Source organism: Amblyraja radiata, chromosome 12, assembly GCF_010909765.2.
Source record: "Amblyraja radiata isolate CabotCenter1 chromosome 12, sAmbRad1.1.pri, whole genome shotgun sequence".
Taxonomy (NCBI): Eukaryota; Metazoa; Chordata; class Chondrichthyes; order Rajiformes; family Rajidae; genus Amblyraja; species Amblyraja radiata.
The window spans coordinates 607,739-623,552 of record NC_045967.1 but is presented as its reverse complement, the minus strand read 5'-3'; the positions used below and the strand labels follow the sequence as shown (position 1 = coordinate 623,552).

The following is a 15,814-nucleotide window of genomic DNA, read 5'->3' as shown; positions in this document are numbered from 1 at the left end:
GACCCTTCATTTATTTATTTACCTCTGTACTCCACAATTTGAGATTTGTAATAGAGAAAAATCACATGTGGTTAAAGTGCAAATTGTTAGATTTTAATAAGGGCCATTTTTATATATTTTGGTTTCACCATGTACAGCAGTGTTTATACATAGTCCTCCCCATTTCAAGGCACCGTAATGTTTGCTCAGGTGTGTTTAATTTCCTCCTTAATCCAGGTATAAGAGAGCTCTTAGCACCTAGTCTTTACTGTTCAAGAAGGAACTGCAGATGCTGGAGAATCGAAGGTAGACAAAATTGCTGGAGAAACTCAGCGGGTGCGGCAGCATCTATGGAGCAAAGGAAATAGGTAACGTTTCGGGCCGAAACCCTTCTTCAGACTGATCAGACCTAGCTTTTCCTCCAGTCCATCACCTTTGGAAACTTTTATTGTTGTTTATCAACATGAGGACCAAATTTGTGCCAATGAACGTCAAAGAAGCCATTATCAGACTGAGAAACAAGAATAAAACTGTTAGAGACATCAGCCAAACCGTAGGCTTATGAAAATCAACTGTTTGGAACATCATTAAGAAGAAAGAGAGCACTGGTGAGCTTACTGATTGCAAAGGGACTGGCAGGCCAAGGAAGACCTCCACAGCTGATGGCAAAAGAATTCTCTCTATAATAAAGAAAAATCCCCAAACACATGTCCGACAGATCAGAAACACGCTTCAGGAATCAGGTGTGGATTTGTCAATGACCACTGTCTGCAGAAGACTTCATGAACAGAAATACAGAGGCTACACTGCAAGATGCAAACCACTGGTTAGCCGCAAAAATAGGATGGCCAAGTTTGCCAAGAAGTACGTAAAAGAGCAACCACAGTTGAGGAAAAAGGTCTTGTGGACAGATGAGACGAAGATTAACATATCAGAGTGATGACAAGAGCAAAGATTGGAGGAGAGAAGGAACTGCCCAAGATCGAAAGCATACCACCTCATCTGTGAAACACGGTGGGTGGAGGTGTTATGGCCTGGGCATGTATGGCTGCTGAAGAAACTGGCTCACTTATCGTCATTGATGATACAACTGCTGGTAGTAGTAGCATAATGAATTCTGAAGAATAAATGCTTCAAAACTCATTGGCCGGTGGGTGATTCTAGAGAAAGACAATGATCCCAAACATACTGCTAAAGCAACATAGGAGTTTTTCAAAAAAATTGTAAATTCTTGCATTATCAAGTCAATCTGAACCCAATTGAGCATGGCTTTTATATGCTGAAGAGAAAACTGAAGGGGACTAGCCCCCAAAACAAGCATAAGCTAAAGATGGCTGCAATACAGGCCTGGCAGAGCATCACCAGAGAAGACACCCAGCAACTGATGATGTCCATGAATCACGGACTTCAAGCAGTCATTGCATGCAAAGGATATGCAACAAAATACTAAACATGACTACTTTCATTTACATGACATTGCTGTGTCCCAAACATTATGGTGCTCTGAAATGGGGGGACTATGTATAAACACAGCTGTAATTTCTACATGGTGAAACCAAAATGAATAAAAATGGCCTTTAATAAAATCTGACAATGTGCACTTTAACCATATGTGATTCTTTCTATTACAAATATCAAATTGTGGAGTAAAGAGGCAAATAAATAAATGATGGGTCTTTGTCCCAAACATTATGGAGGGCATTGTATATGTCCTCTATAATAATAGCTGCATACTATGGAGTTACATGTAGGTGTTGTTGTGCAACACCTAAACTAATTGTGAATAATCAGTCATGAGCATTTTTTTTGCTTATATGATGAGATGCATTTCAGTAGGATTGATTTTTGCATTGGAATTTTCAGTCCAGGGTCAGGATGGAGCAGAACAATCGGTTTGGTCAATTGATCGCCTTGCCAAAAATAAGCTTAAAAGCTTGTATCACAGCATTTGGCTGACTAGCTGTGCTGTGCATGTATATTGATTTTGAGACAAAACAATAGAGGCAAACATATCAAGACTGGTGAAATAGATAGGCATGAATTCAATCGGGTGGATTTATTTTGGGGATCTCAAGATTAATCATAATAGTAACAAAAAATCCAGACAATCTATAAGAAAACACAAAGTTCCTTTTTCGGCATTGCCACCACATCTGTTCTTTGAAGGCCGTATTCAGGTGAAAGCAAAAAACTTTAGACTAAATTAATTGTCCTGCAAATCTAAATACTGTTTTTCATTTTTCCAATTCTAATGAAGAATCTTAACCTGAAACATTCACTCTTTTTTCACCATGCTGATGCTATTTTATCTGCTGAGTGCTGCCTACATTTTTCTTTTTTGGTTTTGGATTTCCAGCATCTGCATTTCTTTGCTAAAATAAGCAAAATTATTTTTTAATATATTTCTATGCACTATCAGGAGATCCGAGCTCTCTTGTAGAAATTCAATCCGGTATTTATTTAATAAGCAATAAGACTGATTTGAACTGTCTATGATTAATGTTTTCAAAGGGTGCTTCTGGGGTTTTGCTAGGTCCAGGTAAGAAAGATTCAACCCTACTGCTCTCCACTCCACATGGAGTCCGTAGTTGTGACGAATCATTGTAGAAATATCCCTCATTGCACGGAAAAATTAGCTCCTCCGGTCCTATTGCAGCTGGATCTAGTAGAAAAGTGCATTGACCATGTAGATTAGTTGTAAACGATAAACGTTTGGATAATTATTTGTTTTATTTACGTAATTTTAATTTTTTCATTGTTAATATTCTCATATATTTAAAAATTGTTTTATTGCGTTTATTTTCTTAAAACAAGTTTTATATATTTAAAATATCTGATTTTTAACAAATATAGCCTCCCAGATTCACGAAGAGACTCTTGTCTCCCTTGCCTATTAAAGACCATAGTATGCCAGAGGTGCAGCTTCAGGGGAATTCAATCTGTGGCCTATTCAGCTCTGAGGCTACATTGCAATTTCTCAGAAGTTCGCAGGGGCTGGAATACCAACTTGTTCAGACTGTATCCAGGCGCGATAAATGTGGGTGGGCCAGAACAAGGGGCAACATGCCAAGGTGTCAGGCTGTATTCAGTGTAGTTCAGACCTTTAGTATTTGACTTTCACTTTAAATGTCATTATTGCACAGTGCAAAAGAACTAGAAAATCATGAAGTCTGGTACTCGATCTCTCGACCTCTGTCCACCCACTTGTGTCTCGGCTGCACTCTGTAGCAGGAAATGTGCAAAATTATTTTTAATCCTAATACAGTTCAATTTGATGTTAATAGGAATACTTTCAAGTGCAAGGAGATTATTTTAATGTACTGGCTTCCACAAGGTCAACTGATTGTTCTTGCTGGCAAGAGAACAGATTGTATCGCTGCCTAGAGAAGATTCATTTAGACAATGATGTTGTAAAGAAGCATTAATTGCTTATTTTCTTTACTGAGCGTGATTCTGTGAGAAGTTATAACAAAAAAGATGGTACCAAGCTTGTAGGAACAATTTTCATTTCATTTTGCTCCATCAATAGACTCATGAAATGTGGAAAGATGCCAGTCGTGAATTTGGCATTTTTGGTCCATACATGATGGTGAATGACATGTGCATTGTGTAGCTAGATTATGTTCAAAAGATTTGCTGAGCGAAGCCTGAAAGATTTTATTCAATTACAGTTTGTTCTTGTGTTCCATTGCTGAATGGTCATGCATTATAAGCATTCAGACACTCATGTCTGGGTGTATTTCTGATGGAACAGCATTTATAAAATCACATTGTGAAATTCTCTTGAAAGCACATTAATTTTTGGTACTACTTACTTCAAGAAATTGTTACCTCTCCTGGAAATTTTTGACACCTTTCAGCTTGCATTCAGAGACGTTTCCAAGATTTGTTTGAATGTTTCCGGAAGTCTGTTTAAATATCTAAAAGGGCAGCCCACTTTTGCTTCTCATTCAAGTTTGGATTTTTAATCTGGGAGCCCAATAGCAGTTCTCAGTTTTTGCAATTTACTATTTGTAATGTGAAAGTATTAAATAGGAATTTTTCATTAGAAGTCCTTTTTCAGCTTTGAGTAATTATTCAGTATTTACTTTCTGGATTGTTATTTTATAGTAAATCAATCTTTATTTTATTTTCAAGATGATGATATAACAGCAACATAGAAGGCAGGTCTCAGTGTGAGTTTGGCAGGAATCTTTCCATTTGGTCAATGGCACAACCGCATCCTCAATTGGAAATGTATTATTATTTATTTTGTTGTTTAGCTAAATCCTGAAACTCTCTCAAAAGCATTGTGTTGAGTGCCTTCATCAGAAGATCCACAAAAGTTATAAATCATTGCTGTTCATCACCTTCTCCAAAACATCTTGGGCAAGGCTTTAAATAATAGACTTACGTGCAGCCTTAAAGTACCAAAAATAAAAGAATAAATGAAAACAGTCCCTCTCCATTCCATCTGTAATTTAAAACATTTCTCACCTGGTCTGGGTGCATTTGTTATTTTGACTAATGATTCAATTCATAGAATTTTTGCTTTTGATGGCTGTGTGGCCAAGTTTGAGGATGATATCAAGATGGGTGGAGGGGCAAGTAGTGTTGAGAAAGCAGGGAGTCTTTAGAAGGACTTGGACATGTCCTTAATAATTGTTCGGCACGGACTTGTAGGGCCGAGATGGCCTGTTTCCATGCTGTAATTGTTATATGGTTATATGTTGGGAAAGTGGGCAAAGAAGTGACAAAGGGAATATAGCAGAGCTAAATGTATGGCATGCACTTTGTTAGAAGAAATAAAGGCAAAGATAATTTTCTAAATGGGGAGAGCTTTCAGAAATCTGAGGTGCAAATGGACTTGGGAGTGCTGGTGCAGGATTCCCAAAAGTTGCAGATTGAGTTGGTGGTAGGGAAGGCAAATGCAATGTGAACATTCATTTTGAGAGGACTAGAATATGCCACTGTGCCATCTTTTATTGGAGTTAAATACGTTTTTTATGTCCAAATTAAATACATTGACAAATGAATATAATTTGCAGTGTTAGATTGAGTGCTACAGGTGACTTTTTGTGTCGACTGGCTGATGATAGAATTCAGACAAAACAATTTAATATTGCAGAATTAGCAATGATATATGTAGAATAGCCATTAGCATGGAGATGCCACTCATAAATGTGAGATGGTTTTGATGAAGATGCTATTGCAATGTGCAAGTTCTGCTATAACATCATGTGGAAACTACAAGGATATATGAGGAAAGCAATGGGCACATTTTGAAGCTATAATTATGCATCTTGATATTGTGAAACTTGTAGGTCAGGATATGCATCAGAAATACTGTAAATGCTCTCTGTCAAGGTGGAGCAAAAAATGTTAAGTACATATGCAGGAGGGATCACCAACATAATTATGGGGGGAAGTAGGTAATCTGTTGGGCGATTGGGAGAAGCAGTGGTCAATTATAATAATTATTATATTGGAGATCATGGGAACAGGCTGGACGGAGTTACTCAGATTAAGGCACTGTTGTTGTGAGTGGTGACAAGTAAGTCAATTTATATTTCAGGATGCATAGCCTCACCCTCAGAGATCCGATGAATTTTCGAAGCACTAAAGAGTCATCAGCTGGCAGACCCAGATTGTAGACTGCAGTTCAAATGCGATGCCTATAAAAAATGATAATTCAGTGGCTATTGTGGACTTTCTTAAATGGTGAGATACAGTATAACCTGGAATGAGAATGTGTCAAATATAGCCAGCTTTCCCCTTGTGGGTAGGTACTATGATTTAGGTGTAGATAGTGATGTGCCAACAAAATTGCAGATGGAATTTGATAGCAGTCCATTCAATAAGAAATTTGAAGCATGGGTTAAAAGAAGAGATAAATGTGAGACTTTTTAGAAGGTTAGGTTAGAAATTTGGTTACAGCAAGTGTGTGTTACATACTCAGAAAAATGAAGGCAAGTTAAGTGATGTAGAGGGAAGGGCCAGAATTAAGCAACATAGTAGCGAATGGGAACTTGGTGTCTGCAGTTATGGATTTGAAACGAATGGATAATGTTAACAGAGGATATAACTTTGGGGGCTTAAAGAGTACACAATGGGCATTCTTTGAGAGTCATGGATTTGAATGATTGACATGTTGGATGATAGATAATAAAAGCTGAATATATAATCTGGTTCAATATGGGCTAACAAAAGAAAGAAGTGGGTATTGAATCATTATGGCAATGAAATATTAGAACAGAAGATTTCATTTGCAAAGTTTCTGCAGAGAGAAACATAAGATTGGAAAGAAAAGGCCCAGTCAGCAAAATAACTTGCTAGTCAGAAAATTAGACCAGGATGAGGTATCTCAGCAGAAAGGATAATATAAGTAGCCTGCAACAAAGGTATCATTTAGACAACAACATAATAATTAAAAAATTCATGAACCTGATTAATGGGGGGGTCATAGGAAGATTCTGTAATCCATTTGGGAAATGTCAAATAACTAGTTCACAGAAGCTTTGGAAGAAAAGCTGTGTCACCGCAATAATCCACTGACAAGATGAGAAGCAAAAGCCCCAGTACAACCTCATTTGGGGAGGTAATATTCATTGGGTTAAGCAAAATCATGGCAGTTTAGAGTTACTGACTTCTATAAAGGATGTTCTGTTGTGGCCTCATTGTATTATTTGTTTTGACTAGCAGCAAAACAAAGGAAAACACACTTTTAAAACAACAATATTTTTGAAAACAAGAACGGGTATTTCATTGGTCTGCTGAATATTGTCCCATGGATCGTTATAAAATTATATTAAGCCCCTAACATTTTTTAAACAGAATCCTTGTAGAAATCTTCAATAAATGTTTGCTGGGGGACTTCACTGAGATCTATTTTTGTATTAGATGTTTTGGAGATTTCATTCTGCTGGAGGCAAACTTTGTTCTAAAAAATGGCTTTTTCATCGATTTTTCATTCCTTTGTTCAGTGTTTCCAAGAGACACAGACACAGTTTCCATCTTGCACAGACATTAAATGTTATTATTGATGAAAACAACTAGATATTGTCAAATAAATGTAGGTACCAAGTAATATTCTGTTATTATTGAAGGTATTGTGATGCAATGCAACCAGGCCGGTTGCTTAAGCTTAACTAATGGGCCAACTATAATTTTGGTATCATGCAAGTGTTTACGAACAAAATCAACGCAGCATTTTTCTGCAACACTGCTGCTACCCAGGCACAGTTTTTGGGAAGTAGTACTTATAGTATGTAGCAGAGTGAAATATTTGCTTTTACTCAGTGACTTCAGGAGATGCATTTGTGATTTAAAGACAATGAAATATTCCCAAATAGTGCAAGGTAGACTGCAAGCTTGTACTGAAGCAGACTAATGTTTGCTTATGCATGTGACAAGGGCTTTACACAAACTACAAAGGAAAATAATTGTGGTATTGGTCAGTCTCTTCAACTCTAGGATATCACTACAGAATTGCTTAGGACAGTGCTTGCAGTGCAGCCATCTTCAGCTGCTGTTCGGTAATCAATATTCCATCATTAACTGTCATCGATTGCCAATGTTGATACTGTTTGTGACAGCTCAGAATGAAAAGTCATTCCCGCATGCAGTTAGACCCAGATAGTATTTTGGCATGGGCAGATTGACAATTAACACTCGTGCCAGGCAATCACCAACTCCAGCAGTTGAGCAATGCCAGGATTTTCATCACTATGTCCTGATTGGCACCCTATCCATCACCTAAAACATTCACGCTCTATCATTGCTATCTGCATTATGCACTGCAGTAAATCATCTAGGCTACTCCAAGAGCATTTCTCAAACCTCCAACCTTTGCTGCCCAGAAGAGCAGGATCAACTTGCATATGAGAGCACCACTATTTGCAAATGCTGTTCCAAATCTTGCACCATGTTGACTGGATAAGATCTTTCTTTTATTGCCACTGTTAAAAATATGGGATTCTCCACGGCACTGTGGAAGTACCTTCATCACTCTAAGTCAAGCTGTTCATCTCCACCTGCCAAGACTCGACTTGGTTCCGATGATGGTCCTTTGACCTAAAACGTCAACTTTCTATAAATGTTACCTGATCTGTTGAATCTGTTCAGCATTTTCTGTTTTTTGTTAAGTGTAAACTCGTGTAGTTCTTAGCTCCAATGCGCAATCTGCACAATATTGACATGCTTAAACTGAACGCCATGCTGCCACCTGCAACTTATAGAACACTTGTCGCATAGTCATGCAATTATACTGTGCCTAGATTGCGCTGGAAGAATTCTATAATATTAAACATAGCAGGCCTTGAATTGTTATGCTCTGCTACATAGTACATACTGTACCCTTGATATTTTGAGGCTTTAACTCTTATCAAGCTGTAAATTAATTATGGAGCAGGAAGAACAATATTGTCAATCTTTTTCTGGCCAGGCTATTTGTAAAGAAGACTTTATAATACATTCCAACCACCCCACCCCTTTCAGCAATATCTTTCTTTCCTTTGCTTACCAACACATTCTCTTGACCATTGCAAAAGTTACTGCGTTTTGACAGCGCTTCAGGCAGATGCTTGAGTGGGTCAGGCCCTACACTCTGCCCTGACCCACCTGGACAACAACAACTCCTACATCAGGTTGCTGTTCATTGATTTCAGCTCCGCTTTTAACACTGTCATCCCCGCCAGCTTGATCACCAAACTCAGCGGGCTTGGCATCTCCACCTCCCTCTGCAACTGGACACTGGATTTCCTCACCAACAGACCACAGTCTGTTAGGGTCAACATCCTCACCTCCACCACTATAACACTGAACACCGGCGTGCCACAGGGCTGTGTGCTCAGCCCTCTCCTCTACTCCCTCTTCACCCACGACTGCATCCCTAAGTACGGATCCAACGCCATCATTAAGCTTGCTGACGACGCCACGGTGGTAGGACTGATCAGTGACAACGATGAGTCAGCCTACAGAGAGGAGGTCCAGCACCTGACAACCTAGTGTGCCAACAATAACCTCGTCCTCAACTCCAAGAAGACGAAGGAAATTATTGTCGACTTCAGGAAGGTCAGAGGAGGCAGACATACCCCCATCCATATAAACGGGACTGAGGTGGAGCGCGTCTCCAGCTACAAATTCCTCGGGGTACACATCTCGGAGGATTTGTCCTGGTCCCTCAACACCTCCAAGCTGATCAAAAAGGCACAGCAGCGCCTTTACTTCCTGAGGAGACTCGAGAAAGCCCACCTGTCCCCCCAGATCCTGACCAACTTCTTCACGGTATGGTACAGCAGCTGCACTGTTGCGGACAGGAAGGCACTACAACGGGTGGTGAAAACCGCGCAGCACATCATCGGTGCCCCGCTCCCTGCCATGGATGCCCTCCACCGAAAACGGTGTCTGAAACGGGCTGGGAAGATCATTAAAGACCACTCCCACCCCAACCATGGACTGTTTGCCCTCCTCCCATCAGGGAGGCGGTACAGGAGCCTCAGGTCTCGTACCAGTAGGATGAGGAACAGTTTCTACAATCATACCGTCGCATTGCTGAACTCGGAGTCCCGCCGATAGATTCCTCCGGTCCCTCCGTCCCCATTGTTTAATTATTCTGTATTTTTTATTATTCTGTATCCTCTTTTTTTTTAAATTTCTATATTGCACTACTACGGACTGACTCAAAACTGCATTTCGTTGTACCCATACTCAGTATTTGTGCAATGACATTAAAGTTGAATTGAATTGAATTGAAGTTACAAAATAGTAAACATCGTTATTATTTGATCTGTGATTTAATAATTCAGAGGCCTAAATGACAGAAGGTACACAAAACAGCTGGAGAAACTCAGCGGGTGCAGCAGCATCTATGGAGCGAAGGAAATACGGATGAGCAATAAAACATCCTCTACAATATTTCTCAACACCAGTGTCCTGCAAGGCTGCATTCTCAGACCCTTATTATATTTCCTACAATCATGATTGTGCAGCCAAATTCTGCCCTAATCCGTTTACAAATGATTCCACCATAGTCGGATGGATCTTAAACAAAGATGAAACTGAATACAGGAATAAAATACAGAGCTTAATAGCACGGTGTTAAGGCAACAATCTCTTGCTCGATGTCAGCCAAATAAAAGAGCTGGTCAAAGACATAGTGAGGAAGCGGGGTGAAGTACACAGCCCAATCTACCCCTATGGTGCTGAAAAGGAGAAGACCAAAAGCTTCAAAGTTGGTAGGTATAAATATAACCAATAATTTGGCTGATCCAACAACATAGATACTGTGGCCAAGAAACCACACCAAAGTGTCTATTTCGTCAGAAGACCCAGGAAATTTGGCATATATCCAATGATTCACCGATTTCTACAGATACATCATAGAAAACATCCCGTGGGGATGCACCATAGCTTAGTATAACAACTGCTTTGCCCAAGACAGCAAGAAATTGCAGATAGAGTTATGAACGTAGCCCAGTCCATCACACATACCAGCCCTCTCCCATCGACTCCGACAGAAATTGAAGTTGCCTTGGGAAAGCAGTCAATATAATCAAGGGGCATTCACACCCTGGCTATTCTTTATTTCCCCCTTCCCATCAGGTAGAAGATACAAGAGCTTGAAAGCAAGTACCACTAGATTCAAGAACTGCTTCTCTGCTGTTTTCCGAATCTTAAGATCTGGATATATTCCTAATCTCTCAATCTACTTCTTTACCATTCTTGCACTTTTTACCTGCACTTTCTATAATTGTAACACTATATTGTGCATCCTGTTTCCTTTCTCATTTAGCTCTAGATGTCGTGCTCACGTATTATATGATTGAGCTCAAATATGGTATTATTTGCCTGGATAGCAGACACAACAAAGTTTTTCAACTGTTTCTCAGGACACAATTATATAATAAACCAAATGAAATGAAAAAAGAAGAAACCATTTTAAGCAGCTGATAGTGAAATCTGCAAATATGGAAAATGTTGGTTCCATTGTGACCTTCAAGAGGGAATTGAATAAATATATGGTTGAGAATACTCTGCAGGAATATAAGAAAGAAATGGTGGATAGAACTGAAAGGTCACTGTTGGGAGACCGTGCCAATATGATGGGCTGAATATTGTAACCATTCTGTGACCAAATTGGAAATTAGTGTATGAAATCAAGCAAGAGTTACAGTAATGGAAATTTGGAGTCAATTAAAAAGGCGCGAGAGACGGGCTGCGTTTCACTTGCTGGATGTGTAATGACTTAGAAATAGATGTTCAGGTGTGAATGGCTATGTAGGTTATGTTGAGGCATGGCAATTCTAGCCTTATAATGTTTGTTTGATCCTGTAATATGTTATTCTCAAACTCCTATATAATTAGTCTTAAGTGGTGCATGTGTACCAAGATTTAAAACTAATGCCTATTTACACTAATTCTATATAATCTCATTTTATTATCATTAACACCTCCCAGAATCGATCATGCATCAACAAGGGGCAATTTACAGTGGCCCGTTTACTTATCCATATGCATGTGTTTAGGTTGTGGGAGGAAACTGGAGCACCTAGAGGAAATCCATGCAGCCACAAAGAATATGCAAACTCCATACAGGCAGAGGTCAGGATTGAATCTGGGTCATTGATGCTGTGAGGCTATGCTTCAATTTGCTGCATACGGTATCTGTTAGAAAGTTTATTATCCTAACTGAAAAATATATGTCTGCTCATCAAAACATTTGTAGAATTGGGCATTACAAACCAAGGAGAGTAATTTTACTGGCCAGATAATAGACAACTTACCATGAACAATCAATGGAGACAAACAACGTGACATTGATGGCCACTCTCCCTTCAGAAAACTTTGTTGGACATGTAAGGACTTAGTCTGATTAGTCATCACTCCAGGACTTGGCTCTTGCGCATTGTGCAGTAATGAACATTTCAGGCGAATCTAGGTAATACACCCCAGCCCGAACCATTTTGATTACTATAATTGATTCAGTGCAACACTGTTGTTAATACACTTGCTCCATCCACATGATATCAGTTGGAAGGACTGGTAGTAGCTTATGTTTTTAAACATCTTAAATTAAGTATAGGTCTGAATGTCAGCTCATGTTGGCAACATTCACCAAACATGGAAGGTAAAATAAACTATATAATTTGAACAGGCTGCTGGGTATCATTTAATACACTTAAGCAGAAAAGCCACATTGATAGAAAGTACTTGAACTGTTGAATAGAATGAAATGCATTGCTTTGGAACACTTTAGATAGCAAATATTGTTTACCGCTTAAATGTAATTATAGCATTCCTTGGACGACAGCAGCATTCCAAATTCCCGTGTTGCTGATGGTTTCATTTTGCCATCATTGTCCTCTTATACCAACATGGCTATGACAGTTGCTGATATAGTCACACAAAATTCCTTTTTCATGTGATATCATGGATTTTGCTGGCTATACCATTAAACTGCAAGGGATGGAGCATTGTATTGTAAAACTGTTAATGACAAATAACCAATTAAAGCTCCTCTTTGAGACCCCAGTTTCCAGCTTTAATTGTCATTGGTGACATCGGCTTCATCTGCATATGCTAACCTTGTTCTTGTTACTGTTGTTTTTCACTTTTTATTTTAAAATAAGGGTGATAATGACATACACACTTAAAATTAATGATACTGTGGAAGCTTTTTGATGTTTAGCCACAGACCTGCATTAACATGTGGACATAAACCACATGCAGGGTTGGCTTATTTAAAATGTATTGGTTTATTATAAGAACTGCATTGTGCATAAATTATCTAAATGCTATCAATGGTTCAGTTAATAACATTTGAGGTTGAAGACATCTTGTAGGTTTTTAGAATTGGTTCTCCTCTCTCACTGATGAAGTGTTGTTCCTGCTGAGTAATGGATCTTTGATTTTGATTATACTTGTGTAGACAACAAGACGCTACAACTATGGCCAATTCCAATGTTAGTTTGGTAGAAGTCCAATGTATAAAAGTTGATTTTTGTATAAGTGACAATTTATTGTAGAGATGTTGAATGTCTTCTACAAATATTCCTCAAGGAAATGGGACCGCTCTATTAATGTTTCCCTGCTAAATCTCACAATTATTAGGTGCAACTCTACTAGCATTATTTAACTAGAAGACTCAATGTGCTGCTAGTAAATTTTACATGCCACCTGATATCACCCAGACCAGGTGATGGATGAAATAAAGTTTCCAATGGTGCGCTATAATTTTGTATGTGGCTACGTTCTTTGCAGATACTCGCATTTCAATCAAGTCTTTTCATGCCAAACTCTGCCGCAGCATCCATTCCTTGTGAGGTGAAATGCATTGTGCAAGAAATGCATTATCTTTGCAAATTTAAAAATTCCACTGTGTATTTAATCTTCAGCTTGAACGCCCTGCCGCATGAATTGAATGCTTCATCAGTCGCAAAATAAATTTAACTTGCAGCAATTTGGAAAATACCTGGAAGATCAGCAAGGGAGAATATTTCATATATCTAAAATCGTTGGGCACTAACATATATGCTGGCAGAAATGCAAAATATTTTTTTTTCTTCTGATGATGAACCATTTTGATTACTATAATTGTTCCAGCTCCTCAGAAAATGGCCTACAAATTCACGCAGTGTTATATTAAGACATACCTACTTTCAATAAAGTGGAACAAAAATTCAGTTCAACCTGAATGAATGCTGGTACTGTACTTTAACTGCATGGATGGTTAAAATTACACCGCATTTTCAGTGCAAAAAACTTTGTAACCGTTTATGCATTTGCGCCATAAACAAATTGCCCTTAGTGCTTATCTGCTAAGAAGGTCTATTCTTTGCCAAGCTGTGTACTGATCATTGCATACGATAACATTATTTCAGCACAAGTGCTCCTTGTCTGCAGGTTTTCGCAATTTACATGTGGATGACCAAATGAGTCTCATACAGTATTCGTGGATGGCAGTTATGGTCTTCGCAATGGGATGGAGGTCCTATAGAATTGTGAATGCCAGAATGCTCTACTTTGCACCAGACTTGGTATTTAATGAGTAAGTGAACATATTTCTGGTAGGGGTCCCCAACTCAGGTTAAAATTATATAATTTATAAGCAATTCATGTGAATTTTTTCAATCAATAAATCCTAAAAATTACTTATTGGTGGTAGAAGTCTTCCTCTCTCTGAATAAGAAACATGATTCACAGATGCCTTTCTGCAAACTTATTATTAATGAGATTTGAATTTCAAGTTTGTCGCAACTTCCAGTGGTGCTCGAACCTTATTTCCTGTTCATGACTTCAGGGAACTGCCTATTTCTTGTGTGTATCAATTCCAATTAGACAAGTTAAAACAAGTAATAAATCATGGGCTTGATTGATTAAGCTTATGACAGCACCCAGTCTATATTTTTGTTTCATTATGTTAAATTAATTGGTTTCTTACAACAATAAGAAAATTAATAATCTTGCTAGTTATCCACTTTGGATAGTGGAGCATAATTGCATTATTCTACTAACTTTCATGAGTTCTTCATACAGTTTGAGGGGAAGACAACAAAAGCTAATTCATCTACAAATATCTTTGGATACTGTTGATTGGAATATTAACTAGTTGTGTTTTAAAACAGAGCTGTCTTAATGTCTTAAAATGTTGTGATATGCCTTGATTTAATTGCTGTTCTGGGAAATTCTGTCTGGATTCACTGGTGTTCTATTTTGTTCTTGATAATTTCGCCATTAAAATGTTAAACTGCATAAAATGAATTATTTGTTGTTTAACATGCGCCAATTACAGGGTGGCTTTTCTTTTGCATTTTCTTAAGCTGTGCATTTTGCAATAAGCCTATTAAACGCGGCAGCTATTTTTCCTCTGCTTTGATGCCCAGCATTTCATAAGCATCTTCAGGCTATGAAAAATTATATGTGGTGTGCCTTTTTGGCTTGGTTGTAATCTGCAGTTCCTTTTTAGCTGAGACGTGGATCCATCATGCATATATATCGTTTTTTATTATGTCTAACAGTTTCACTTTGACAGGGTATTGAAAATCTCCAGCAAAGAAACAGGAACCACAAAAGCTTTTGAGAAAATAAAAAGAAGACAATTTGTAAACTTACACAAAAAAAGCAGCTGCACAAGTGAAAGCTAATATATAATTTTTAATCATGAAAATGTGCAATATACTAAAAGTTCACTGCGCAAATGCCTCGCATTTTTGCTGAAACCAAGTTGGTATAATTATGCTCCAAAATTGACATATTTACCTTATGATTTAACATGAACCTGTTAGCTTCTCTTGGTATTGTACCCGTTTATTTGAGAATATGTCCTTTTTATGACTGAATTATGATGAAAATATCTAGTAACCAGTTTATAGCAGTGGCCTATGTGCAATTGTTAATATTTGGAGCAAGTTTGTATGAAAGACTGAAAAATTGCAAGTACATTGTGTATGGCATGCTATTTAGTTTTAGTTTAGTTTAGAGATAGTTTAGTTCCAGTCCACCAGGTCGGCGCCAATCAGCGATCCCTGCACATTAACACTATCCTACAAACACTAGGGACAACTTTTACATTTACCACGCCAATTTACCTACAAACCTGTACGTCTTTGGAGTGTGGGAGGAAATCGAAGATCTCGGCGAAAACCCACGCAGGTCACGGGGAGAACGTACAAACTCCGTACAGACAGCACCCGTAGTCAGGATCGAACCCGGGTCTCCGGCGCTGCATTCGCTGTAAGGCAGCAACTCTACCGCTGTGCCACCGTGACTGCGCTATTCATTAACCTAAAGTAATAAATTGCCCATCTTAGAATTGTTGTACATTTTTGATTAGCACTTTGTTAAAATTAGGTCTGCA

General features: G+C 38.4%; 1 protein-coding gene across 1 annotated transcript in view; it reads left to right on the top strand.

Annotated features, from left to right (window-relative positions):
- ar (androgen receptor) overlaps positions 1 to 15,814 on the top strand; it is a 246,996-nt gene that overhangs the window by 185,245 nt on the left and 45,937 nt on the right. The window contains 1 exon segment of the mRNA XM_033030096.1: positions 13,861 to 14,005. Within this exon segment, the coding sequence (XP_032885987.1) occupies positions 13,861 to 14,005 (145 nt within the window).